This window comes from Aptenodytes patagonicus, chromosome 21, assembly GCF_965638725.1.
Source record: "Aptenodytes patagonicus chromosome 21, bAptPat1.pri.cur, whole genome shotgun sequence".
In the NCBI taxonomy this organism is placed as follows: Eukaryota; Metazoa; Chordata; class Aves; order Sphenisciformes; family Spheniscidae; genus Aptenodytes; species Aptenodytes patagonicus.
The window spans coordinates 8100469-8127771 of NC_134969.1; the positions used below are offsets into that span (position 1 = coordinate 8100469).

The 27303-nt window shown below is 49.2% G+C and overlaps 2 protein-coding genes across 2 annotated transcripts; one reads left to right on the forward strand and one right to left on the reverse strand.

Moving 5' to 3' along the window:
* Positions 1-10994: 10994 nt before the first annotated feature.
* Positions 10995-25453, reverse strand: DNAJC8 (DnaJ heat shock protein family (Hsp40) member C8). The gene is made up of 9 exons (XM_076357151.1): positions 25364-25453; positions 24078-24179; positions 22591-22647; positions 20759-20825; positions 20019-20113; positions 19068-19139; positions 17786-17877; positions 16760-16835; positions 10995-11779 (listed from the first exon to the last, which is right to left on the reverse strand). Exons 1-9 carry the CDS (start codon positions 25430-25432, stop codon positions 11657-11659), a joined length of 753 nt encoding a protein of 250 aa, XP_076213266.1. The 5' UTR covers positions 25433-25453; the 3' UTR covers positions 10995-11656.
* Positions 25454-25899: 446 nt separating this feature from the next.
* Positions 25900-26757, forward strand: ATP5IF1 (ATP synthase inhibitory factor subunit 1). The gene is made up of 3 exons (XM_076357350.1): positions 25900-25997; positions 26087-26199; positions 26468-26757. The coding sequence occupies exons 1-3, from the start codon at positions 25902-25904 to the stop codon at positions 26607-26609; spliced, it is 351 nt and encodes a 116-aa protein (XP_076213465.1). The 5' UTR covers positions 25900-25901; the 3' UTR covers positions 26610-26757.
* Positions 26758-27303: the final 546 nt, after the last annotated feature.

Below are 27303 nucleotides of genomic sequence, written 5' to 3' on the forward strand. Positions count from 1 at the left end.
CACACCCTGAGCTGCTGCGGGATCACCCTTGTCCCCCACAGCAACAGCACGGGGTGTCCAAGGGACTCAGAAGCCACCTGAGCTGAGCAGGACCCAAACTCCCCCAGCGCAAGGGAGCCCCACAGCAACAGCACTGTGCGGGGTGGGAGACCCTGCTCTACCCTGCCCTGCCTCAGCAGGGTGGGCTGCACTGGTGGGCTGCCTGTGTGGAGCAGGGGACCAGGGAACAGCCAGGCTCTGTCTCTGTCAGGCCATGTCAGGGTGACCTGAAAGGTAAGATGAGGCTCCTGCAGTGATGCTACAGATCTGTGCTGGGGTGGAGGCTGCAGCAGTCTCCTTCCCTCCACCACCCGTGGTCCTCCCTCCTTTCCCCTTCTCCACCAGCTGCTGCAAAGATGGACCGAGGAACCTGACCCTTCATGGACCAGACAGAGCCCCAGTAATGCCTGCAAGACTGCTTCTGGGAACTTACATTAAAAACAAAATAAAAGCATGCTCATGAGGTTGGCTGGCAGCCAGTCCATGCCTTTGGGAAGAGCAGCCCGCAAGGATGTCTGGTCACGGAGGGAAGGGGAGCGCTTGCAAAGGCTGTAGCAACGGCCAAACAAAGCTTGCTGTCCTGCCGCAGCCAAGTTCTTAGAGGAAATGAAAGCCCAGGAGGTTTTGGGCTGGGGAGGAGCTCTTCGTCAGAAATCTTCATCCTTCCTCTGCTCAGCCCTGCGTTGGCTCTGCCATTGATAGGGCACACGCACGTCACCGAAGTTCAGCGAAAAAGATCTTTTGTAAAACCCAGAGAACCAAACAACAAAAACATACCAAGTTCAGTGGTGAAAGACACAAAGAGACCTGATGGGTGGAAGCTCTAGCAGCGACACAAGCTTTGCTTTCTGATTTAAGCACTCCCACTGGGGTCAGGACACCTCTAACTGCCCCGAGCTGGGACCTGAGTACGTCTGTGCCAGCCAGTGCATCCTTGCCGCTCTCCAGATTTACTCATTTTTCAGCTTTGCCTCAAATGCTCAGGTTAGGCCTCAAGCTATTGAGATTCACAGAAATGCCCAGAACAACCATGTAGACTGGCCTCTTGCCGGGCTTGCACTTGTCCACCTCCCTAATTAGTTGGGGAGTTCCCTTCCTCATCATCTCCATTTTCAGCTGTTGCATTTAAAGCATGAAAAGTAGAAGGGGATCCAGGTTCAGTGCTCCCAGTATGAAGGCAACAGAGAAAGGGTGAGAATAGTCCCCTCCTCTCTCCTGAACTGCCTCGTGTCTGTTTTGCATTGACAGGTCCCACTCCTCCCTCTCGCATCCCTGCCAGCCTGGGGACCCTGTTCCCCTGCTCTCCTGGGACTGCTGCCTGTTTCCGAGTGCATAACTTTGAATCCGGTATTAAGATGTGTTTTGTTGTCGGTGGTCCTGGCGGTTTTTGACTGCCCTGTCCTTGGTGTTATTTACCACTCTTCCAGCCCGGGGGATGCACACAAAGTCTGACAACACTGAATGCCATGCAAGGCCAAGTTAAAAAAAATCATCTTGAATAGGCCTTTACTTTTATCAACCAAACTTGCAATCTAATAAAAAAAAAAAACTGCTTTTACTAGAACTGATTCCCATGCGATGCTGTTAACTAGCACTAATGGTACTTTAGCTTGTTATATCAGGACTCTGGATCCTGGAGCAGCTCTTCCAAATGACGTTTTCTGGGGATAACTTCATGCAAGCTGGTTGGTAGGCAGCGGGCTGTTCCCCTTGGTTCTGGCACCGTATCAGCACTCTCATGGCAAGTGCACGCTGCCGTGAAAGATGCACACTGCCTCCCTGTATGCATTGTCTGCTTCTGGCATGTTTCCTTGGGGTCGTTTCCTTCTGAAATGAAGCCCATTAGCAACATACCCACTTTCAATGACCACATATAAATTTTGCAGGTATCAGAAACTCTTTTGGCTTTGAAAATATAGTATTATAAGCAAATATCCAGAGATCTCTTTCCAAGAGCAAAACCACACTGTATTAGGAGATAAGAGCTCTCCACAGAGTGCAGAGGAGCAGCATTTTAGCTGACAGGCTCTGTGTGCAGTGTCAACTGCCCTGTTCAGTGACAAGAGCAGTGAACGAGGACAAGATGAAATACCAACACAGAGCTTGTGAAAGCACCAGCTGCTGCCACCAGGCTTAGAGTTGTGCAGTGCATGCAGTGTGCAGGACCAGCACACAGGTGAGCACGATCCCTGCCGGACCCAGTCACCAGGATGTGTCCTCGAGTGCCAGGATGGGTCTTTGAAAGGACATGAAGTTCCTTTCAAGCCAGAGTGGCTGATGATCCGACACTAAGCATTACTGTCTGTGAGTTTCCACTACTCATCTCACGCCCTCTGCACAATTTCCTTTTGCTTGTTGCAGGAAAGAAATACTAAATAAACTGTGTAGCTTTCCCCTGCGAGCATTTCAGAGCCCAGCACATGTCCCCACCTTATTACCAACTCTGCAGGAATGTGCCCTGGAGCTTGGGTTGCTCGGCAGGGAAATATATCCACCCCAGCGGCCGAGAGCCCCTCCTGGGGCAGCAAGCAGCAACGCTTCCTGGTAGCCATTTGACAGCTGCAAAGGCAGGGCACAACGTCTGCCGCTTGCTGTGGTGCCGCTGCGATAACCCAGCCTGGCAGGAAATGTCACTGTTGGGAGCCAGGCTGCCTCGCCGGCAGTGGGTGAAGCAGGGAGCAGGGCAGACTCCAGCTGGTTTTGGCAGGTGGAGCTCAAGTCCAGCCCTGCTGCACCGGGCAGAGGGGTGATCTCCGTGGGCCACCACGTCAGGATTTGTATGCTGCAGCCCCAGGCTGTCGTAGCTCTGCTGGACGGGAAAAACCATGCCTTCACTGAACTGTCCACGGATGGGTCACTCTGCTCCCACTGCTCCACACTGCAGCAAGTTACCTCCCAACAGCGGCTGCCTGCCCTCTGCCCTGGGCAGGCTCTGCCCTGTCCCAGCCTGGCAGGGGCAAGGGCAGGGGCCATGCACCAGTGGGATGAGGGACCTGGGCTCCTGGAGAGGCTCCGAGCATTGCCTCCTCACAGGAGGAAGGTCCATGGCAGGGCTCCTCACCTTGCTTTGCAGTGTCCAAGCAAAGCCGGGGTTGTTCTTGCCACCCAGGGGTGGGGGACGGGACCCAGACGAGGGCAGTCCCCATCCCCACGGCCCCAAAGGCAATGGCAGCACTAGCCTGACTCGTGCTGTCATGATGCACCTCGTCCCTGCTTGCTGGGTGCGGGGAGCGAGCATGCGTCTTCCCAGCACACCTGGATGGGGAGGATGAGGGTGGCTCTGAAGCCCCTGGAGCTGTCTGAGCTGCCACAGCTCAGAGACCCAGGGGGGACGCGCAGCCAGCCTGTGTCCCAAGACACCCAGATGCAGAAGGAGCCTGTGGAGCTCGGGGAGGGAGGCCAGCACTCCGGGAGAGCAAGCAGAAGGGAAAAGACCCTCTTACCTCGGGGCCACACAGCACCTGGCCCAGCAGACCCAGCCCGCCAGGTCCCTGCCGCAAGCGGAGCCACCAACAGGGCTGAGCCGTCAGCGTGCTCCTGCCTGGGAAGAGGCTCAGATGGGAAGGAGGGCGCCCTTGAAGGTGAGTGACTCATTTTCCTCTTGGCACTTGCGACACAGCTCAGACATGCCCCGGCTGCCTCCTGGAGCTCGACACTGATTCCTGCCCTTCCTCTAGCAGGCGGCAATACGGAAACAGCGGCGGAGGCTCCGTGCTGGCCAGGGACTTGTCATGCTCCCGTGTCACCTGGTGCCTCGCAGGCCTGAGGTGGGGTAGCCCTGCCCTGCAGCAGCTCCAGGGCAGGGGAGGTCCCAGCCCAGCCAGGGTCGCAGAGGTGGTCCGGGCTTGGCGAGGAGGACCAGTGCCCTCGGCAGATCCGTCCTCTGGGCTTCTCGTTTCCTTCCAGATACTGGGACTGGGAGCCAGCACAGTGTCGAGTGCTTGTTCAGATGCTTCCATTGGAGGTGGAGACTTGCTGCCACAGGGCAAAGCGTCAGGATGAGACCGCTTTGCTGTGTGAGTCCCTGTATGGGGAGACATTAGCCAGAAAAATATTCCAGGGTGTGGCAGCCTGTTTCCTTGCCCTCTCTGCAGCATCACAAACGCCACTCGCTTCTTGTGCTCCTTCAGCCTGGGAAGAAAGGGTGGACGGCCACATGGGGGACCCACTCCTTGCTGCCGCAGTCCCAGGGCAGCAGCTCTGGCATTGCTCTGCTCAGGTTTCACATGGGATTTCCCCAGATGTGTACTGTGGCACTGGCATCACTTAGGTCATGGGCATAACATCCAGTGAGTCGCTTGTGTTATAACAAGAAATCACATGTGTTCTGTCTCCTCCCTTTATTCACCGTGGGTTGTTTAACAAGGAAACGTTGTTGGGTTCTCTTTGCTGTTAAGAACTGGCACTGGTTTCTGCAAGGAAGGAGGCGTGAGGTTTCTGAGACAGCCCCGCAGGGCCAGGCAATCACAACTCAGTGCACAAAAGCACGTTTGAAAGCACATCAGAGCAGGCACGCAACCTCCACCGCTATCAGAAGGAACTGGCTGTTTGCACGTTCTGCGTTCCCCCCTCTAGGCCTGTTAGACAGCCAACTGCAGCGTGCAGAGCTGCAGCAAATACCCCAATTTCCCAACCAGACAGAAAAGCTGCACCAGTTTATGGTGCAGGTAAGTTACGGCCTTTCTTAGCAGAGAAGGTTGCCAGCGTCCTCTTGTGAATAAGGAAAACTAGGCTATGCTAGGAGGAGTGTGGCCAGCAGAGTGAGGACAGTTAATATCCCCTCTGCTTGGTACTGGTGAGGCTGCACCTGAAACAGTGTGTGCAACCTGAAAGGGATGTGGAGAACTGGAGAGGGACTGGCAGAGAACTGCCACCATGGTCTGAGCCCTGGGGCACGTCCTGTGAAGGCAGCCGGGCGGGACAGCCCGGAGGCTGAGGGACGATGTGATCACCACCTGCAGCTGTTGGAAGGGAAGTTGCAAAGAGGACGGAAGCAAACTCTTCTCAGTAGTGGCAAATGGTGTGACAAGGGGCACAGCCACAAACTGGGGTGCAGGACAGTCAGGATGGACATTGCTGAAATATTTTCACTAGAAGAGCTGTGCATCCCTGGGACAGGAACCCAGAGAGGCCAAGGGTCTCATCCTTACCACTTGGCTAGATAAAGCCACAGCTGACCTCACCTACCATTAGTGACAGCCCCACTTCAAACACAAGGTTGAATTAAAGACCTACAGAGGTCCTTCCCCAAAACACTTCAGTTATGTGATCTGAACTGCAATAATTGCACTGGCACGCGTGCCAGTGTTATTTTCCTTTGCAGGTGTTCTCCATGTCATCAAAATGCACTTCTGCAAACCCCGTTCCACCCAGAAAAACTGTTACAAAAGTGCCCAGACAGGGCCTGCCAGCATTTGAAAAGGAAGCAATTTGACCAGACCTGAGATGGGTGACACATAAATCCCATCAGTTATTTTCAGGTTACATCCTTCTTTGCTTCAATGAGAATCCGGTAGTGGCTGTGAAGCAGGGGACTTTGCACCTTACTGTTAATATTAATGCTATGTCTGGACTTCCCTGCTGCTGCACAACAACTGAATATCCCAGAAAGGGAATATGAATGAAGCAGGTGGCCAGGGAGGCCAATAATGCAGGAGAGTCCATTTTAATGGCACTGAATAGGCTGAGGCAGAGATCTCCTGCTACAAAGGAAAGACCTAATTGCCCTGAAGTACGTGTCCATTCTTGCCCTGGGAGCCTGAAGCCCTCCGGCTGGTGTGACAGGGAGGCTTCCTGGTAGGAAGGCTGCTGAGCCTCAATAGTGAGTCAGGCAGCTCAGCTACATCCTAGATCTACCTGAAGTGTGCATGGTGCTCAATGCAGTGCTGAGATTGGAGCGGGAAAGACAGGAGCCCAGCCTAGAGGAGCAGCACTCCCAAACATCTGCCCATTTTGTGCACAACACAAAGCCAGGGCCATGAGAGCTTTACCTTTCAAGGAGCAAAAGGAGTTACCCCTGGAGCCAGAGGCAGGGGAGCCCCCAGCAGCAGGAGGGGCACTGCCAGCAGTTCTGGAAAACAAAAACGAGGAGGCTTTGAACCCAGCTGGCGCAGCCCCACACACCGTCAGGCCCGGGCACACTGTGCTGGTGCACAAGACAAGGGACGATGCCCCTTTTCTGCTTGTGAATTGTAGGGCTCAGCTGCCTGAGCAGGGGAGGTCTTGCTCACACTGCAGCTTGCAAGAGGAAAAGGAAGTCAAGAGAGCCCATTTGCTCTAGATAACACACTGCAATCACCCAACTCCTTCTGAGGGAAACTTCTATATTAAGGCCAACCTCTCACAGTTTCTCTCCAGTTTCAGTTGTTTTAAGAGGGCAGAGAAAGACTCGCAAAATAAACTCTCATCTGGAAGGAGAGGAGAGCACAAGCCCTTGCTCTCTCCCACCTGGGTCCCTCTATCCAACACTACGCTGGCTGTAGTTAAACCCCCAGAACTACAGTTACGCTCCTGAAATACAAATCGCATACAGCAAAGGAGTTGTTACTGCCCAAGGAGAAGGGGTGGAAGAAAGAGGGTTTTTCCGTGCATTTACACAGACGACATCTCTTTGGGGAAGAGGAGGGCTGGAAGAAGACCCAGCCACACAGACAGCATAAGAATGGTGATGTTGGATCCAGACCATCTAGTTCAGAACCTCATGTCCAACAGCAGCCAGCAGATGATCAACAAAGAAAGCGAACACAGTGCAATGCATCCCTCATCATATGCTGCCAGCATCTGCCAATATGGGGCAGAGACTCCCTCAGCTAGCAGTTACACTGTGATCTTTACACAGCTTGATGGCATGTATTTTGTGTGAACACATACATGGATGAAAATTAGAAACTTCTGACCTCAACAATAGTCTATGTTGAGTTCTACAATCCACCGCAGGGAGAGCATTTCTGTGTCTTTTCAACCCATTACTTGCTGATTTCCCTCCATAACCTCTTTTTCTCAGGTTCAGGAAAAGAGCAGCTTTTGATGCCCTGGCTCTCCTCTGTACCATTGCTTGTTTCCTTTTGAAAGGCTGTGCAGTAAAGCATGTATATAAATGGGCATCCATGTAAACTGTAAGGCATGGCCACAACGTGGCTTCGTAGCAAGGAAGACAGTATTTTCCATTTCACTCTCTGTCTTTGCCAACAGTACTCTCTGTTTTATACAATCCCTGTGGCTGAGTGACTAAGAAACGGTTCCTGAGCAGCAGTAGCTAATTTAGAGCACATCACTGTGTTCACCAAACTAAGATAAATGTTAAGTAACACACTGGTTTATGTCTTATCAAGAACAGATTTCATCTCTGGCTGATCACCCAAGCTTTTTATAGCTGCCATAACTTGGTCTAGCCTTTACTGAATAGTTTTTCTACCCGGTAAAATCTAGTTAATCTGGTGAACATCTGGTGAAATCTAGACCTAGGCCTGTCTACATGCTCAGGGGATCCTCCACTCTCACCCCTACACTACAAAGCAGCACCAGACAGGAAGGTCCTGCACCCTGTCCCCTTTAATCCACAAGTGAGTAGGTTCCTGTTGCAGTTTCCCCAAGTAACTTGCAAAGGTCTTTTCCCATCCCACTACTGCTGAACAGGAGATACACCCTTGCAAATTGCATATGAAGCAGAAGGCAACCTCCCTGCCTCAGAAGGGAACCAAGAGTTTCAGGAGTGATCTCTGGACTCCCAGAAAGCAGCAAGGAGCTGAGCCGGACTCTGGTAGACCCCCGTGTACATTCTGTGGGAACTGGACACGGAGGACAAGTTATTTCCACAGAAAACCAAAGCCAAGACCCTACTGAAAGGTGCTTCTGTAGCTATCTGGTACCTTTTCTCCTTCCAAAAGAAAAAAAATTACTCCTTATTCCCACCAATGTATTTGCTTGTCCTGCGTATCAAGGACAAATATTTTAGTCTATGAGGACCAGTGACCCAAAAAGAGCTCCAAGGAGGAAGGAGGCCTAGAGATGTCTCCCTCTACAACATCTCTACCTCTTGAAATCAAACGTTTCATTCAATCCATCCCACTGCCTTGGCATGTGTTGCAGAGGCCAGGCAACAGCCCAGCCTGCATCTGTGGGGGTCCACGTTGGGCATTCATTTATTTCCACCCAGGCAGTTCAAAACAGTTTGCTTTTACACAGCTTGAATACAACGATCAAAATTAACCTCCCAGGTTCCCTCCAGTGGAGCAGAGAAATATCTAGCAAAGGGCCAGGTATTTTGCTGCTGCTAAAGCCCGCCTGGCAGATGGGAAGCTTCACAGGACTTGGCTGAGTAGGTAAGACAGGAGAAATACTGCCTATTCAGACATAGAAGCACATCATAGGCAGGACAGCTGCTAAACGGACAATGAAACAGCATTGTTATAAGCTATATGTTTTGCTGCCCCAACCAAGTCATACCCAGTGGAAAAAATGACTCTAACTGCAGAAGCCTGTCGGACTAGTACTTCAGTCACTTTGGCCACAGGCTGCGCCCCTCGAGACCCAGTGGTAAGCCACTCCACTGGTCAAATTCTCATAAATATACACATCTCTGAGAAGCAGAAGCATAACATGGATCTTATAAGCATTTCAAGTTCTCACAGGACTCATCCTGAGCTACCTGAAAAAAATTTAAAGAAAAGATCTGACAGGTCACTACCATCAGTCAGCAAAGACATTACACCATCTGAAAGGAAATGCTACTAGAAAGACCCGTATTTCAATATCAAAAGGAAGGGCTCTGGGACAAGAGTGACTGGGACAGATCTCTAAGCTAGAAATACTTTGACAGGGGAACAAGAGGCAGACAAGTTAGAGGGACAGCATGTCCTCTGGGCGAGAGACTGCACTTAGAAATACTCTAATCATCTGAGCTGCTGCCCAGCACTGCCTGTTTCTTACACCCAGGAAGCGGAAGAGATTGCATCTGACAGACAACACCGCAAACATTAACTGACATTTTCCCCAGAACAAATGTGGCTAATCTTTGCCTCGACAACGGAGTTGTGTCCTACCAACTCATTCCCAGTTAATGGAGGATCAGGCTCTGCCAACAAAAAGGAATTTCAGTGCCTGAACAGAGCAACACTGCACAGTTCAGCGTCTCCCAGACCTGTCAGCCCACCTTAGTCTGCTGCTAGTTATTGTTTGGCTCTTGTGTGCCACCCAGACATCACTGAAGTTATTTTTAAGCTGTTTTGCCCCTTGAGGTTCAGCTCAAGCTATCTATCTAGCAGGTTATACCTAGCAGGACAAATAAGGTAAAGAAACTGTATTCCTGTGTTTACACAGAAAATAGGAACTGTATTCTACTGTTCTAAGAGTTAGTTAATGTATAAAACACCAAAATACCTTAGTTTTATTAGGGAAGGATGTTTCACTTCATATCTGGTCACACAGACCAGTCCATGAGAGGAAAAGAAGAAACGAAGGCGAATGGAGAACACCACCCACCTTTCAGCAGATTCACCCAAGTCCTAGGCCCTGTCAGAAAGCACTACCTTCCTTGGGAGCTGCTTTTCCTGCAGAGATCTGTTTGGTAACACAACTTGATCATGTTGCTCCTCCCTAGCAGGCAGAAATAGAAGGCAATTGATCAAAACTTAAACAGTTGAGACACCAGAAGATGGAGGCATCTCTTCAGGGGCAGCAGAACCAATCTCTGAAGAGAGGCCTCGCCAATGCCCGAGACACAAAGAGCAGCACAAAGGATTGCACTCATTTGAAGATGAGGGTACATAAGTCAGCAAGTCCAAGTGAAAGGAGCTGACTCCTAAGGAAGTGATCGTGCCCCTGTACTCGGCCCTGGTGAGGCCGCACCTCGAATACTGTGTTCAGTTTTGGGCCCCTCACTACAAGAAGGACATCAAGGTGCTGGAGCGTGTCCAGAGAAGGGCAACGAGGCTGGTGAAGGGTCTGGAGAACAAGTCTTATGAGGAGCGGCTGAGGGAACTGGGGTTGTTTAGCCTGGAGAAAAGGAGGCTGAGGGGAGACCTCATCGCTCTCTACAACTCCCTGAAAGGAGGTTGTAGCGAGGTGGGGGTCGGTCTCTTCTCCCAAGGAACAAGCGATAGGACGAGAGGAAACGGCCTCAAGTTGTGCCAGGGGAGGTTTAGATTGGACATGAGGAAAAATTTCTTTACTGAAAGAGTGGTTAAACATTGGAACAGGCTGCCCAGGGAAGTGGTGGAGTCCCCATCCCTGGAGGTATTTAAAAGACGTGTAGATGAGGCGCTTAGGGACATGGTTTAGTGGGCATGGTGGTGTTGGGTTGACGGTTGGACTCGATGATCTTAGAGGTCTTTTCCAACCTCAATGATTCTATGATTCTATGACTAACGGCAGTGAGGAGGAAGAAAAGCAGTGTCTTCATGGAGGCAGCTACCTGCAGGATCCAAGTATGGGGATGGCCATCAGGACAGATGGGAAGAGTTTGCAGAAAGGTCTCCAGAGGAGTCTGCCGGGCACATGTGAATCTGTAGTATACTCCATTCTGAATGCCTTTAAATAGTTGAGAATCTCTTAAAAACTTACAATACACACACAAAGTAGGATTTTAAAAATCAAAACTCATGAGTTTGAGCTCATCCCATAGTTCTGAGGAGTTACACTCCTAACAGGTGCCCAAGTCCTCCCAACCCATCCACGCTCCCCAAAGGCATGGCAACAAGCCCAGTTTTCAGCACAGACTCTGGCACACCTGCATCCACCCAGGCAGCATCCAGGGAAGAGATACCCTCTCCCCATCCTCCTGGGTGCCACTCTGTAGGACTGTCACTTCAAAATTCAAGTCAGAACAGACTTCGGGATGACAGCAGACCCTTACCAGGGAAAGTGTTCACGCTGAAAAGCAGCAACATTTCAGTGGCCAGCACTCAATTCACACCCTTGCAATTGCATTTTTGAGTAATTCCAAGAAAAAAACCCGGTAACTTGGGTAAAAATTTATTTTACATACAGACCATTGCAACTTAACTATTAATCAAGAGAAGTTATTTTTCCTTTACAGGAAGTGACCAGCTGGTCTGAGATTAACAGAAGTCTAAGCCTGAGAGCTGGGATTTTAGTTTGGAAATCAGATCTTCGGGGAAGGGTCCTTCCAAGCACCACTCAGTTCAGTGAGGAGCTGCAGGACTTTAACTGCAGGTCAGCTGCACTGCACAGTGCTGGAAGCAGATTCCCACAGTCAGCTCAGACCTTTCCGAAGCTGAACTTGCTGAGAAAGATGATGCCTGGAAAGGTACAGATGCATTTCCAATAATTTGTTCAGCTCTCAAACTAGAAATGGAAGTGGTGAAACAGCACAATCTCTGTGAAGTACAAAACATCGAGTTACAGGGCAGCAGACAAACAGGACAGCAATAATGGCGGGGACCCTCCTAAGCCAAGTGTTCTACATGTAGCGGGTTCCTGGCCGAGTTCATACTATGGCCCTAGTTCAAATGGACAGAGTACAAAAAATACTTTGACCAATAATTAATTGTACTGGAAACAAACAGTCTACTAAAAAGCAATTCTTACTCTAGGTGCCAATGAGTCCTTAAAAGCAGGGAGGGAACTGAGAAGCTGCACTTGGGCAGTGCTGCCAGGATCATTCACGCTGCTCCATTTTTACTTTGGGAGGTCTCAGGAAGGTCCTGTTTTTCTTTTCTTTCTTCCCCTTTGTATTTGCCTGGAAATTTCTCCAGCTGTCCACACGACCATCCCGACTTTCCTGGGAACAACAGAGAGGAAACGGAGAGTTAAGCAAGTGCAACAGCCAGAGAACAGGCAGTACGTACCAGTTTCAAGAGATCAATAGCAATTTCCCCCTTATCCAGCACGTAGCAGCCTGGCAGCCAGGACATACAGACACTGTGAAGAGCTGGAGCAACAGACAGCACGTTGGAACTACAAGTGAGCTTACAAACACCAGTATAAACACTATGCTGGTTTCTTGTTTCAGGAGCAACCAGCTTGGGATGTGCAGTCCTGACTAGAGTCTACTGAATCCTCTGACGTGCAAAGGAAACAAGAAACCCCATCTCGAACGGATGTTCCTAATCCGTCAGCCCAGAACATGCCATTTCCTTACTCTGTCTCACATCCTTGAGACGGCTCTCCTTGTGCTGCAGCTTGGAGGCACGGAGAAGAGAGAAGGGAAACATACTGCTGTCTTCTCTCACGCTTCTTGCCCCAAGCTTCATCACAAAGACACAATAAGAAAAGATCTCTGGTGCACTCTTTTCTCCTCTCCCTGGCCTACCTGCAGAGCAGCAGAAACACCTCCTGGGGCAGGGGAGAAGACTCCCCGCAAAGCCCACCTATGATCGCTACAGGCTGAAGGTTTCACACAGTAGGACAGAACAAGGCCAGGGATGATCCACTTCACAGTGTGGGGTCCATACACTCAAGGCCCATCTGACCACAGCTGTGCCTGCAATACTGGTGCTGCACAGAGGCTCTGGCTACAATAGCTGTCTGCTTCACTCCCCACCTTCCCCACGGCAGGATGGGGGAAGGCCAGGCTCTAGCAGTGATCTGGATGATGGGGCAGAGTGCACCCTCAGCAAGTTTGCAGATGACACAAAACTGGGAAGGGTTGCTGATAGGCCAGAGGGACCTCGACAGGCTGGAGAAATGGGCTGACAGGAACCTCACGCGGTTCAACAAGGAGAAGTGCAAAGTCCTGCCCCTGGGAAGGAACAATCCCCGGCACCAGCACATGCGGGGGGCCACCCGGCTGGAAAGCAGCTTGGTAGAAAAGGACCTGGGGGTCCTGGTGGACACCAGTTGAACATGACCAGCAACGTGCCCTTCCTGCAAAGGTGGCGAACAGTGTCCTGGGCTGCATTAGGCAAAGTACGGCCAGCAGGTCGAGGGAGGTGATCCTTCCCCTCTGCTCAGCACTGGTGAGGCCACACCTGGAGTGCTGTGTGCGGTGCTGGGCTCCCCAGTACGAGAGACATGGACATACTGTAGACAGTCCAACAAAGGGCCACAAGGATGATGAAGGGACTGGAGCATCTCTCCTGTGAGGAAAGGCTGAGAGAGCTGGGAACGTTCAGCCTGCAGAAGAGAGGCTCAGGAGGGATCTTATCAATGTGTACAAGTATCTGAAGGATGGTGGAAAGAAGACTGAGCCAGGCTTTTCTTGGTGATGTCCAGTGCCAGGACCAGAGGCCATGGGTACAAACTGAAACACAGGAGGTTCTATCTGAACATGTGGAAACATGTTTTTATTCAGCGTGACTGAGCATGGGGACAGGTTGCCCAGAGAGGTCGTGGAGTCTCCATTGCGGAGGATATTCAAATGTCATCTGGACACGGTCCTGGGCAACTCGCTCTAGGTGGCCCTGCTTGAGCAGCAGGGTCGGACCAGATGGACCCCAGAGTTCCCTTCCAACCTCAACCATTCTGTGATCACACTTTCGCTAGGGATAAGGCTGTATGGCAACTTCTGTTCTAACCTTCTTGTTTCATACAGTTTGGTGGTGGAAGCTATTCTTGAAATTACTAAGAAACTGAATTTTGAGGGTGGGGTGGGAGAAAGTAGATATTCCAACCTGCTCCTTCTAAAATACATCAAGATATAATTCAGTTCTGAAAGCAGCCTACGAACAGGTTCTAGAAACAGCAGGCAACCACTTGGATGACACAGATATTCCTATGAGGATTCAGAAATACTGCAGAACATACACGAGGAACAAAACCTACAGGTTTTAGGGTAAAGAGACAGGATCAGAACTAGGATGCAGTATGCAGACAAGGTTTGGAATCACCAGGAGCTGGGAAACCCAGAAGAGCAGTGCAGAGGTACAACACGAGCACCTTTAAAGGTTGGGATTTTTGTGTTGGGTTTGTTTGGGTTTTTTTTGAAACTGAGACAGAACCACAATTGCAGAATATCAACTTAAGTTTTTTTTTCCTTACAGTTTAAATATCATTCAAAGCAGCAACACACATACTCCTTTCGGATATATTTTAAAGACAGCCACTGAATTAGTACACATACAGGAGCAGCCAAGAATTCATGTGTTATTTTGTCTCCAATCACCCTCTCTCAATGATGGTCACTAGCAGAAATAAGTTTCTTATTCTTGTGTATTCCAGTGATCCATTTTGGACATTAACACCCAGCTTTGATACTGTCTTTTCACATGGATTAAATGGTCACCAGCAAGGCTGAAGAAGACACCTGCAAGTGCAGAGGTTCAGCTTTCTAGGCATGGTTGAGGACACGCGGGTACTCAGAGCTGCAATATCAGTAGTTCTGCAGCTCTCCTGTTTGGTCCTTTATTATTTGCTTGTAATACTTGCTCACATTTCCTCAGCTGTTTTGCTTTACTGCATCCCTACAGCAATGACACCCAACTTCTGTGGCCATTCTGACGTGAGAACACAGAACTTTATGTGATGGGAAGATTATGGAGCGGTTCATCTTGAGGGCGCTCACAAGGCATGAGCGGGACAACCAGGGGATCCGGCCCAGCCAGCACGGGTTCATGAGAGGCAGGTCCTGCTTGACCAACCTGATCTCCTTCTATGACCAGGTGACCCGCCTAGTGGATGAGGGAAAGGCTGTGGATGTGGTCTACCTGGACTTCAGCAAGGCCTTTGACACCGTCTCCCACAGCATTCTCCTGGAGAAGCTGGAGGCTCACGGCTTAGACAGGTGGACTCTGCACTGGGTAAAACACTGGCTGGACGGCCGGGCCCAGACAGTTGTGGTGAATGGAGTTAAATCCAGTTGGCGGCCGGTCACGAGCGGTGTTCCCCAGGGCTCAGTTTTGGGGCCAGTCTTGTTCAATATCGTTATCAATGATCTGGATGAGGGGATCGAGTGCTCCCTCAGTAAGTTTGCAGATGACACCAAGTTGGGTGGGAGTGTTGATCTGCTCGAGGGTAGGAAGGCTCTGCAGAGGGACCTGGACAGGCTGGATCGATGGGCCCAGGCCAACTGTATGAGGTTCAACAAGGCCAAGTGCCGGGTCCTGCACTTGGGTCACAACAACCCCATGCAGCGCTACAGGCTTGGGGAAGAGTGGCTGGAAAGCTGCCTGGTGGAAAAGGACCTGGGGGTGTTGGTCAACAGCCGGCTAAACATGAGCCAGCAGTGTGCCCAGGCGGCCAAGAAGGCCAATGGCATCCTGGCCTGTATCAGAAATAGTGTGGCCAGCAGGAGCAGGGAAGTGATCGTGCCCCTGTACTCGGCCCTGGTGAGGCCGCACCTCAAATACTGTGTTCAGTTTTGGGCCCCTCACTACAAGAAGGACATTGAGGTGCTGGAGCATGTCCAGAGAAGGGCAACGAGGCTGGTGAGGGGTCTGGAGAACAAGTCTGATGAGGAGCGGCTGAGGGAACTGGGGTTGTTTAGCCTGGAGAAGAGGAGGCTCAGGGGAGACCTCATCGCTCTCTACAACTCCCTGAAAGGAGGTTGTAGCAAGGTGGGTGTCGGTCTCTTCTCCCAAGGAACAAGCGATAGGACGAGAGGAAACGGCCTCAAGTTGTGCCAGGGGAGGTTTAGATTGGACATGAGGAAAAATGTCTGTACTGAAAGAGTGGTTAAACATTGGAACAGGCTGCCCAGAGAGGTGGTTGAGTCACCATTCCTGGAAGTATTTAAAAGACGCGTAGATGAGGCGCTTAGGGACGTGGTTTAGTGGGCATGGTGGTGTTGGGTCGACGGTTGGACTCGATGATCTTAGAGGTCTTTTCCAACCTTAATGATTCTATGATTCCATGATTAATAACTTCTGCCAGCAGCAAGGCCAGTGACATACTCATTTCTCTAGCATTACATGACAAAACCCATAGTACACTCAACACAGCAGCATTACGCAAGTTTTTCAGAATACCCAGCTTCTTATATCCATGTTATATAGCACGTGAACACAAACTCTTCCCAGCTGAGTCTCCAGAAACATCCTAGTTGTCCACTTTCCACAGGATGCCAGTCCAGCTCATACACTTCTCTCCCAGACACCCTCTTTTTTAAAGTCCTCTTGAACATAGACCGGGATCTGGCTTTGGATTAAATGAACAATCTAGCTCATCTTTTCATGAGGTCCTGCACACCATTACCGATTTCTTCCCTGTCCACCACCCCCGCACATCACAAGACTTCGCCTCTGGTGTGTAATGACGGAAGAGTTACAGGCTAGACCAAATATTTTGGTGGGCTGTAGGTCTGACCCCTAGAATAGCAGCACAACAACCACAAAGCTACTTCTGATACACCTAAACCTTGAATACAGGGTGGAAGGATCAAAGGGAAGTGATTGTCATTCAGGTCTCTGATATTCACAGGAGATACAGATTCCATGTAGGCAACCAGACTGAAAAGTACCAACAACAGTCCACACTAGTGGTTGAACAGCTGCCAGATTAAGTTTTACTGGTCACCAGTGACCTGGGCTAAGCAGCAATTCAAATTTCTGACTAGGGACAAGAATGAACTGCTGACAGAGCTGAAAAATCCTACACATTAATTTACCAGACCTGTTTCTGGAAAGGTGATACCAAAGCCCTACCGGTGGGCTCTTCTCCCCACACAAGGACAAAACCCAGGCTTGTGCGGGACCTTTTACTAAGTGTCTACTTAAATTATCTTATAGCACCTGCAGACAAAAAGTCTCTCTTCTCTCTAGGGGCACTCCCTGCAGCATGGCCAAGAATTGCTGAGGCCCATCCTGTAAGTTAAGCTGCTGATTACCTCAAAGTTCTTCTGCCATTCTCGCTCTCGTTTAGCTTTCTCTTGTGCCTCAATTTCCTCTTCTCTCTGCCGCTTCCTGTAAGGGAAGCCACAAAGAAGTAATGAACCCACAAGCATCTACTTTAAAGAAACACAGTAATACTTTCAAAATATCTCGGAAAGCTCTTCTAATTTCTTGGCAGATTAAAGTGCTTATCAGAAGAGATATACACGCACACCTAAAATAGGACAGAAAATAAAATTTTATTTCAAATCTGGAAAAGCAGCAAGCAGAGAAGATGGTTTGGCACCACTGACAGCATGCATGCACTTAATCAGTGAGTCAGATTCCCTTGCTCGGCAAAACAAGTTGGACTCCTTCATAGCTCTAGTGATAAGTCTCTAAAACTGTTGAGAGTAGACATTTTTGAGAAGCATGCAAGATAAGAATGAAATTTCCCTCCTCCCCTAATTTTCACGTGTCATCATGCAACCATCTCCCAGACTGCCTTCACTGACCAGTACAGAAACCCCGCTCTATAAAGTGCATCCACAGTAAGCACTCAGGCAACATGTGATCAAAACACCCAAAATAGTTCAGGATCACGCATGCCACACAGTATTTCTGGCACGTAATTAAAATTAAAAATCAATTCTTTGCATGCTAACAACAGGCAGAAATGTGTCACCATTTCACTGTTTTGGCTGGCCTCCATGTATACACATAAGAGTATATAAGCACACACAATTTATCAACATCTTAAATACAGGAGGGCAAGTTTCCTGTTTGCATTTCTCAAGCACAGAGCTCTACAACCCACAGGTTGCCCAGAGAAGTGGTGGAATCTACATCACTGGAAGTCAGCTTGACAGCACCCTTGTTAGTCTAATCCAAGGCCCTGCTTTCAGCAGGAGGTTGGACCAGATGATCTCCAGAGGTCCATTCCAACTTAGACTTTTCTAAGATTCTATGACTCCTTATCTTCTCTGAGAAAGTATGAGGGGTGAAAAGGAGCCTTAACTGCACAAGCAGAACGTTGCTCATACCTTTCATGCATTTCTTTAGCTTCTCTTTCTTTCCTCTTAATTTCCAGTTCAGCAAAGAGCTTCATCGTCTGTTTGTATACAGCTTGTTTGAACTGTAAAACACAAATCTGGTCTTAAAATAATGCCCATTAACACAGTCAGAGAAGTCTGTTTTACATAAGAATGTAAGAAGCATAAAAAGAATGTGAAGCTTATGTATGCCCACATAACCTTCTATCCTGCCTTGACAGCAGTCAATAGCAGCGGCACAGGAAAGGGTATAAAACACTGCTGATTAAATTCTGGCCCTGACACCAAGAAACAACTACTTATTAGCCTCATATTAGTCTCATTTTCATTTGTATTCACAAAGCTGTGCCTAAAAAGAACTGTTCATTTCAAGCTCTCTTACTCTTCTGTTAAGTCTTGCAATGTTACATTTGACAAAAAAAGGCAAAATGGTCACTGTTTAGAGAGTAATTTCCCGGCAGATCTTCTTGATGTGTTGTAAAGGTCTAGCATTGGCTTTCCAGTAGGAAATATCAGTATACTTAAGACAAACTTAATTATTAAAGCACAGCAAGACACTTCTGAAAATCAACGGAAAATAAGACGGTTATGGGGTTACTGCGGTGATATCAAGAGGAAAAAATCACTTTGTAGGAAAAAAAAAAGGTGATGACAGTGAGACTAATGATGCCAGTGTTTGATAATCACCTATCATTCTGTTAAAGCCTCTAATATCACTTAACTTTTTCAGACTAGAAACCAGGTAAGAAGAACTAAGTTACATCATGCCTTTTTTAATAAAAGTGATTTGTTGCAGAACAGCACATCTATCCTCAAGTGCTATATGGAAGAAACAGCCGAAACAGCTCTTACTATAAAATGTCACTAAGAGCACATTTTAGACATGCTGCAGTGGGTTCTATACATGCCTCTGCTGACAGCAAGAACGCCACAGTTCCAGCATTCAGAATACAGCAAGAAATTCAATTCAAAAAATACTGCATGATGCGCAAGCAATGAAGACTTGCTCCAAGAAAAGAATTGGGTATTTTGATCTATATAATCTCATGATATATTTACTCTTTATGCTACATTTAAACTATTTTCTGAAATATACGGGTATTACCCAACGCATGGTACTCTACAGTGTCTTATCAGAATTTGTTCTTCTCTAAGTGCAAGGATTTACAACACTCTTAACAAGTCTAATAAATACTTCTGTACTGGTTCTGACTCTTAATTCCTCGAAACACATTTTGTACTCCCCAGTTTCTCTGAACAGTATATAACTTACAACTTCAGGATCATCCTCTTCTACAGTGGGAGGTTTTCCATCCTTCTTCAACTGCTTCTTTTTTTCTTTCACCTAAAGATTAAGAACAAAAATAAGAGCCTAAAAAGTTTTATAGGGCTTACATAATTGTATCCAAATAGTTCTGCATTCCTACTCCACTGTGGGGGAAGAACGCTGGGTGTCAGTAAGTTCTTGATTTGGATCAATGTTTTATTTTAGATCAAAACCTCCAGGTCCTAGGTCCGGATAAACACATACAAGATCACTATCACATGAACTGTACTAATTAAAAATACTATGTTAGAGAATATTCATTCAACACAATCCCTTTGTTGGCGGGTTTTTTTGTTTGTTTCTAAGATATATTCATATCCAATATACACCATCCAAACCAGCAGGAAGTTTATTTTGCTTTGTAATATTCAAAAGACTAACAACAACAAGCAGAACATAAAGCATTCCTTGGTTTACAGTATCTGAGTTCTCCCATATCATCTGCTTTGTCAAGCTTGTGTTTTAGTCCACCTGCATCACTCAACTAACTTCTTGGCCAATGCAATTCAAGCTCGTTTTCTTATCTTACAGGTCATTTTCCCCAAAACTTCCCAGTCTCCTGCTGTCACCACCTATTTTCTTCCACCTACACACATCTGAACTGCATCATTCATTCACAGACTTGAAAAAAAATATTTAGGTCAGATCATGTGGTCTGACCTAATTATTTCAAGTACTGAATTTCACTGAATTATCTTGCACTGAGCTCAACAGCAGTCTTGGACAAAGCACATTTGTTCATGCCTCAAAGAGCTCAGAGCCCACCTGCACTCATTACGAGGTTTGCTCAGCTCACTTTTTAATGACCTAAACATGTAGCAGATGTACCAAAAAGCAAATTACGAAGGGCTGATTACCACTCACCCCCACCCCTGGATGTTCCTATGGAATACTTACAGTGTGTTCCACATATTCTTTTCCTGCCTGTATCACATCCAAGGCCCTCTTCTTTTGCTCCTGATCTAGCAGCAACTTGTACGCTTTGTCTACAGCTAACAAAAAGCATCAACATTAATAGCACCAGTAGTCACATTCACAAGGCATCACAAGGTTGCTACTTGTCGATCACACACAAATTTTGCTTCACAGAATTTGGGGATTTTGTTTGTTTGGTTTTTGTTTGTTTTGTTTTGTTTTTAATACATCTAGATAAGTGATATCATGATTATTCAAATAAGATTTGGGGTACAGTAATGGCAGAAACTGTCAGACACCTTTTGGAGTTAGGAGGGTGAAAGTGTCAGTCCTACCAAGTGATTTAGTTACAGGGCATGAGGGAAGTTTAAGGTCCATAACGCCTCACCGTAATGCAAAGCATACACCTAAACCCATTACATTATGTCTGTCATATGGTCTTTGAATAAAATCTAATGCACAGATTAAACAGTTTTTCTTGAACAATCTCAAAACGCTGCGGACTTGTTTGTTCCCGTTGCAAACTGGCAACGCGAACACTGCCACCTAGTGAAATTCCCTGCTGAAATGCCACCCCACACATCTCCCTCATCGAAAGCGCCGCTACAGCAGTTCTGTCTGTCAGTGGGGCCTCCATCCCAATAAACATTTAAACCAGCTACAGAAAAATAGCGGTCCAAGTACTATCATACACCAGCCCAGGGAAAGGGTGAGAGCATTACCTTCAAACGCCTTCTGGGCTCTATCTGCATCATCTTGATTTTTGTCTGGATGCACCAATATTGACAACTGCAAGAGAAAGGATCTTGCTATCAAGATGAAGATGTAACAGATGAAGAATATTTCAGAGACTTTTGTGAGAGGAGGGAAATGGTCTCAGATAGAAGGGATCACAGGGGATCACATTCCTTTGTATACAGACAAATCAGCTAACAACATGTAGAAGTATGCATCAGTAAAAGCTCGTAAATCAAATGCAATCCCTGTAATAAACAGGCTGTCTGAGAAAAGCTGCAGCTTGGGATGTACAGAACAATATAGATACCCTTCACCTGCAGCGCCTGGGGCTAGTATGAACCCCTTGGTCACCCAAGTTTTGTGTTCTTGGTCTTAAGAAGAAATAAACTGACAAAGATCATCCTCAACCGAAGTTTACCTTTTACTCAGCTACGTCTCCCAAGAAGTTCTCCAGTATCCCTAAGGCTGTCAAAATATTTAAAGTTTTTCCTTAGGCTCCTTTACCGAAAATTAAGAAAAATCCTTCCTGTACACTCTATCCAGCAGAGACAGGACATTGATTCCCACCATCCTTAGGGCAACCTTAAATGGGCTGGAAAGGACATGTCCTCCACCTTCCTCTTCCAGAGAAAAAGAAAGTTCTTTCAAACTTTCCCCATATGGCATTCCTTTTTTCAGACCTCTTATTTTTGTTGTTGCTGTATGGACTCTCTAGTTTATCTGCATCTTTCCTAGTATAATGTTCAAAACCAGTCACAGTGTGGCAACTGAAATCGCGTAAGTGCCGAAGAATGCAAAGTAATTACTTCCTGAACTCTACACACAGCACTTGCTAGTTCACAGGAAAAAGGTCTGCCTACGGTCCTAAACAGCAGCATGCTGCTGATTCACTCTGGAATTTGCTACAGCCAGTATCTTTCTCCTTCTGTTGGCTGTTCCACATTCTGTATTTAGGTGTTTGATTTCTTCCAGTACACAATTCCATGCACTTTTTTCATTTCATCACATTGACTTCAAAACATTTCCCTGTGGTATTCTATCAGCCTAAAGCTAAGACAGACCCAGTTCATTGATTTGCAGAACTGAGAAGTCAGCAACAGACTAAAAGGTTATCCTCCCGCTTCCCACATACGGAAGTAGCCCATATCCCATCACCAACTTGGCAGGCACGTTCCTCTGCCAGCCAGCACAGCTTCCTGCCTAAAGACAGCTCTTGATGTTTACACTGCTAATTCAGGTGGGAGGCTACAGCCCTCCAAATACTGTGTTTCTTTGCTGCATGCACTGATTAAATTCAAATTTCTCCAGCAGATCTGTCAGCAGAGCAAGTCTGGGGTAATGTTTCCTGCGTTGCATGGGGCAATGCAGACGGGTCAGTGAGCAGTGCTGCTGCTGTTCCAGGTAACCCAGTCACCAAAAATGACTGCTAAAATTCTTAAAGAAACTCCACAGAAAATACACTTCTGGATCCATGTCTATATATTTGAGAAAAATACCTTTTCTCAGTTCTTAATTTCTGACAAATTTTGACCTTCTCTTTGAACTAAAGTTCCATAAGCTGATTATACACGGGTGTATCAGTTTGCAACAGCCTCATCACACGCTTTACAGGCAAATACCATGCATGGACCAGGGATGCTTCTGCAGCTCTCCTCTTGTTGATGCAAAGATTGTTCTATGCATTTCTTCCCAAAATGGCTACTCCTCTACCCAGATATAGCTTTACCACCATTTTTCCTGTTCCCAAGCACAGCTGCACAATCTCTACAGAGCTTCTAGTTTCCTTCCAGAGGCTTCAAGTGCAAAAGCCAAATACCTGCCGGAACCTTTTCTTTATCTCTTCATCTGTGGCTTCAGGATCCATCTGCAGTACCTAAAAGAGACCATGAGAGCAGAGCAAGTTCAATGATACTCCCCATGTTTCAGGCTCCTGGCAGCAAGCTCTAAACATTTGGTTCACTGGCATACAGACACGACACCAGAAAGCTCCCCCCATCAGGGAGCTGCTTCAGGACATGAATTTTCACCTAGTAAAACAGAAACGTTTTAAGAGACACCATGTTTGGGACGTTCTACTTTTAGCAATGCTAGATTCCTCTGACTATGCCAGTGTCCCTTCCGCACTCAAGTCTCATGTAGACAGCTGCCATCCCTAAATAGCCACAACTGGTCTAAACCTTCAACCAGTCCTGTAGCAATGCTTAGTTTGGCAGAAATGGAAGCATACAGTGGCTTTGGGCCACTGTTGGACCATTCATAACTGGGAACTTTGGGCAGGAAACATAGTACTTTGGAAGAATTTATTCATTTTATCATTTTGAAAGAAGACAGAAGAGTTTTACTGTTTGATTTCCATGAACTAGCCCACTTGTCTACGTACTGGTCTTTAGGAATGTGGCAGAGTTTAGGAGCTCTTTTGTGAGCTGAGACAGAAGTCCTAAGGTAACAAGTGAGCCTACTCAGTACAGATGCACGCTGGTCTGACACTAAGAATCTGTAAATAAAAACCACTCTCTCACAGGAAAGCTACAGTCTACTTCTAAATGGCTTTCTTAATTTACTCTCCAAGTCAAGTACTAAGATCTACACAGAACTGAATGTTGTCAAGGTGAATCTGCCAACTGATCTGGCTGACCAGCCCTAAATTGAGACTACAAAAAGCACCTGAGGCTTTAAAAAGGCAGATGAAGATGGTATCAGGAAGGAATACACACAGGAAACACCAGCTCCAGAGGAACACCAGATTGTTTTATTTACTGTCCTCCTCAGGCTGTCATACTCATTAAAACTTTATAACTGACTGCAACTGGAATCAAACTATATAATGTGCAAGGGAATTATCCATTTTCCAGTGACTCCTCAAAGATTGCTCACTAGTGTGAGCGGTGAGAGTCCTTCTCTCATTCTATGCACTACGCAAGTTCAGTGGGATGAACATCCAAAATAAAAGACACAAAAATGCCGAGTCAAGAGTGCTCAGAACAGAACCTGACAGGCATGCCACTTGTAGCTGTTACGTATTCATTCAGAAAGCACCTAGCATTAACCTGCCAAATCTTCTAGTGCTGTTGCATGAGGGAAATGTGTCAAAATAATACAGTTTGCGCTTGCCATAAAACAGTGAAAAAGAGAGCGAGCACATATACACCATCCTTCTGCCTCCTGTAAACCTTCTGCACAGTAATCTACATCTAGAGAATTTTTTTCTTTCTTTATGTTTGGTCTTTTTACTGAAATAAACACCGAGTAAATCTGGAAGTTGGGATACCAAGTCAGAAGGGAGGATAAAATGTTCAAACTAACCTCAAAAGGGTTCAAGTTGAAATAGGAAGATCCAGGTCGGGTCAGCCTGTCAATTTGGTTTTTTGATGTTAAAACAGAGTCTCGTTTTTCAATTTGCTTTACCTGAAGAACAAGAGAGACCTACGTTAACTGACCATCACAATGTGCTTACCTGTTTTCCCATGTGATTACCATACCAGTCATCATCGTCCCCTACTACAATTCACAATACCTCTTGCTCATCCCAAGCCTGTAGTTATTTTATTCAAGCACTAGCAGACCACATTTTTCAGCCTCTTCTACAGCATGACAGTCTTTTTGACATTACATTTTAACTATAAAAAGCCCTAGAAAGCGCTTCTGCTTGTCTCTCCTATGGCTGGCTCAACAGCTGCGGCTTTTCCCCTCACTTTGCTCCTACACTAGCACTGTCGTCGTGATTCCTTGGAAACCTACCGCACTATTGCTTTTAAGCCACTGTTGGCGGGACAGCCCATTAAACAGATTAAGTGACACCGGTGCGGGTATACAAATCCACTCCATTCTGACCACGGGTTATTTAGCTCAGTTCAGTTTACTTTTTCTTCTTTACAGTATTAAGCCAAACCAAACCATGCATTTACATTTAACGTTCACCTTTATTTAAAGAAATAAGCATCCACCAAACTGGCACTACCTTTCTGCGGGCAGGCTCAGGTAATCACATCCAAACCGTGCCCAAAAGGACAGAGACTAGCACCAGCTGAGGGAAAGGGGCCCCACGCACCTTCCCAAGTGACAGTTTGTCCACAAAAAGGCCAAGCAGTGGAGCACAGCGGAGGGTTATGCTCAGAGCCCGCGGAGTGCGCAACTCCCACCGGCTTTATCCGAGGGAGCGAGACAGGGGCTGAACGCTCGGCTCCTTCCCCCAGCCACAACAGGGGCTCTTCGGAGGGCGGGAGGCGCCGCGCGGCCGGCGGCAGCGAGCCCGGGGAACGCCCGGTCTCCCGGGGCCGAGCACGAACCCGCCGGCACCTGCCGCTCGCCCAACCCAGGTCTTTCGCTCGCCCCCTGCCCGGCACCGTCGTCGGCTCCGCCCGCCCCGCCCTCCCGCCCGCCCGCGGCCCGGAGCAGCCCCGGGGCCCGCCAGGGCCGGGCTCGGGGCCCGGCGGGCTCCCCTCAGGGCGGCCGGGCCGGGCCAGGCGCCGCGCGGCCCGCCAGGCCCCGCCGCTGAGAGGGGAGGCCGCCGGCCGCCGGCCGCGGGCGGGCAGGGCCCGGAGGGCGGGGCGGGGCCGCCCGCCGCCTCGGCGGCGCGGAGGCGCCGGTACCTCGTTGTAGAAGGTGAGGAACGCCTCCTCGGCGGCGCCCCCCGCCCCGGGCTCCCCCGCCGCCGCCATCGCCAGCACCACGTGACGCCGCGCGCGCGCACGTGAGCACGGCGCCGAGGCCGGCGGGGCAGGCGGCGCCCTCGGCACGTGACAGCCGCGCGCGCCATAGCAACAGGCCCCGCCCCCCCCCGCCGCCCCCCCCCCCCCGCCGCCTGGCGCCCCGCGGCCGGATCCCGCGGGCGCATCCCGAGGGGAGCGGAGGGCCCGGCCCGGCCCGCCGCCCCGCGCGCGGGAGATCCCGCCGGGCCGCGAGGCAGAGCAGCGCAGCCCGGGCGGAGGGGGCGGGCGGGCGGCCGCGGGCCCCGGGCTGTACGGGCCCCAGCTCCCGCCGCCGCCCGGGCCGGACGGGGCGGGGGCGGGGGGGGGGGGGGTGGAAGCGCAGGCTGCGCTTGCGCGGGCCGTGACGCGGCGGGCTGGGCGCGGCCCCGCCCCCGCGGGGCGGGTCTCGTCCGCGCGGCGCTCCAAGGGCAGGCGGGCGATGGCGGCCGTGGCCGTGGCGGCGGCGCGGGGCGGCCTGCGCGGGGCCCTGCTGGCGCAGCAGCAGCGCTGGAGCTCGGGCTCGGGCGCCGACCAGGTGGGCCGTCGGTGTCCGTCGGTGTCCGTCGGTGTCCGTCGGTGTCCGTCGGTGTCCGTCGGTCCGCTCACCGCCGTCTCTCCCCGCAGCTGGGCGAGCTGGGCAAAGGCGCCGGGAAGGGCGGCGGCGGCGGCGGCGCCATCCGCGAGGCCGGGGGCGCCTTCGGGAAGAAGCAGGCGGCCGAGGAGGAGCGGTACTTCAGGTGAGCGGGGCGCGGCGGGGCCTGCGGCCCTTGCTGACGGCCTCCGCCGCGGGGGCCCGCACAAGCAGCTCCCCCGCCCCCGCGCCGGGCGACCGCCGCAGGGCCCGGGCGAGGCGGCCTGGTGCTGGGCCTCCGCCAGCCTCGCCCGCGGCCGCCCCCTCCTGCGGCCAAAGCCTCGCCTCCGGGCCGGCTCCCGAGCCCCGCGCTGAAGGGTCGGGGCGGCCCCCGGCTGTGCGGGTGCTGCACCTTGTGCCGTGCTTTCTTGCAGGGAGAAAGAGAGGGAGCAGCTCTCTGCCTTACGGAAACACCACGAGGAAGAGATTGATCACCACAAGAAAGAGATAGAGCGTCTGCAGAAGGAAATTGAGCGTCATAAGTATAAGATCAAGAAGCTTAAAGATGATGACTAAGCTGATGCTGTTGTTGAATGTGCATGGCCAATACTGGTTGTGGTGTAAAGCAGCATTGAAGACTGTATGCTTTGGCCAACGTAATCCATATTCGTCCAGTTACACTGTGGTCTGCAGCAATGTCAAATAAACTACTCAGTCTCTCTTTTCTGCTCAGTAACTGTTTAATGAAAAAAAATAATCGACTGTCTGGTTTTAAACTTCATTGTTCTTCCAAAATAAGGATATATGCTTGAGTAGGCAGTCCTGTATAGAACTTCACTGTTTTCTTTAGATTTATCTGAAAGAAATGACCATTTGTACTTGGTGTGCCAACTTTACAGTTAAAGCTGCAAGAAAAGTTGGGGAAAAAACGGTACCTGTGTAGAGACCCGTTCACACAGAAATAACTGTCTCAAGAAAACTGTCACTGTGGTGTAGGGGGGAGATGGCTCTCCACTGAACTAGCGGAGTATCTATAAAAACTAAGGTTCTTCTGTTGCAGTTAGTGTTTAATGCCATAAATTGAGAGAGAAAAATACTGTTCTAAGTCACGGTGATTTCACTTGTGGCGGTGCAAGTTGCTGGAGCAAGACAGCTGAGATCCTGACTTCTACATGAATGTTCTTTTCCACAAATACTTTAATTGCCCAACGGTGGGGTTTTTCTGTCTTTAGTTCTTGATGTCCCCTATCTAAGTCTCTTTCCAAAGAAG

Excerpts from the sequence above, each read along its gene's own strand:
- DNAJC8 (XM_076357151.1), bottom strand. The coding sequence starts at position 25,432 with ATGGCGGCGGCGGGGGAGCCCGGGGCGGGGGGCGCCGCCGAGGAGGCG. Across the intron at positions 22,648-24,077 it reads TCAACTTGAACCCTTTTGAG|GTACTGCAGATGGATCCTGA; the intron begins GTTAGTTTGAAC and ends GGTCTCTTTTAG. Across the intron at positions 20,826-22,590 it reads TAAAGAAAAGGTTCCGGCAG|TTGTCAATATTGGTGCATCC; the intron begins GTATTTGGCTTT and ends TTTCTCTTGCAG.
- ATP5IF1 (XM_076357350.1), top strand. The coding sequence starts at position 25,902 with ATGGCGGCCGTGGCCGTGGCGGCGGCGCGGGGCGGCCTGCGCGGGGCC. Across the intron at positions 25,998-26,086 it reads CGGGCTCGGGCGCCGACCAG|CTGGGCGAGCTGGGCAAAGG; the intron begins GTGGGCCGTCGG and ends CTCTCCCCGCAG. Across the intron at positions 26,200-26,467 it reads GAGGAGGAGCGGTACTTCAG|GGAGAAAGAGAGGGAGCAGC; the intron begins GTGAGCGGGGCG and ends GCTTTCTTGCAG.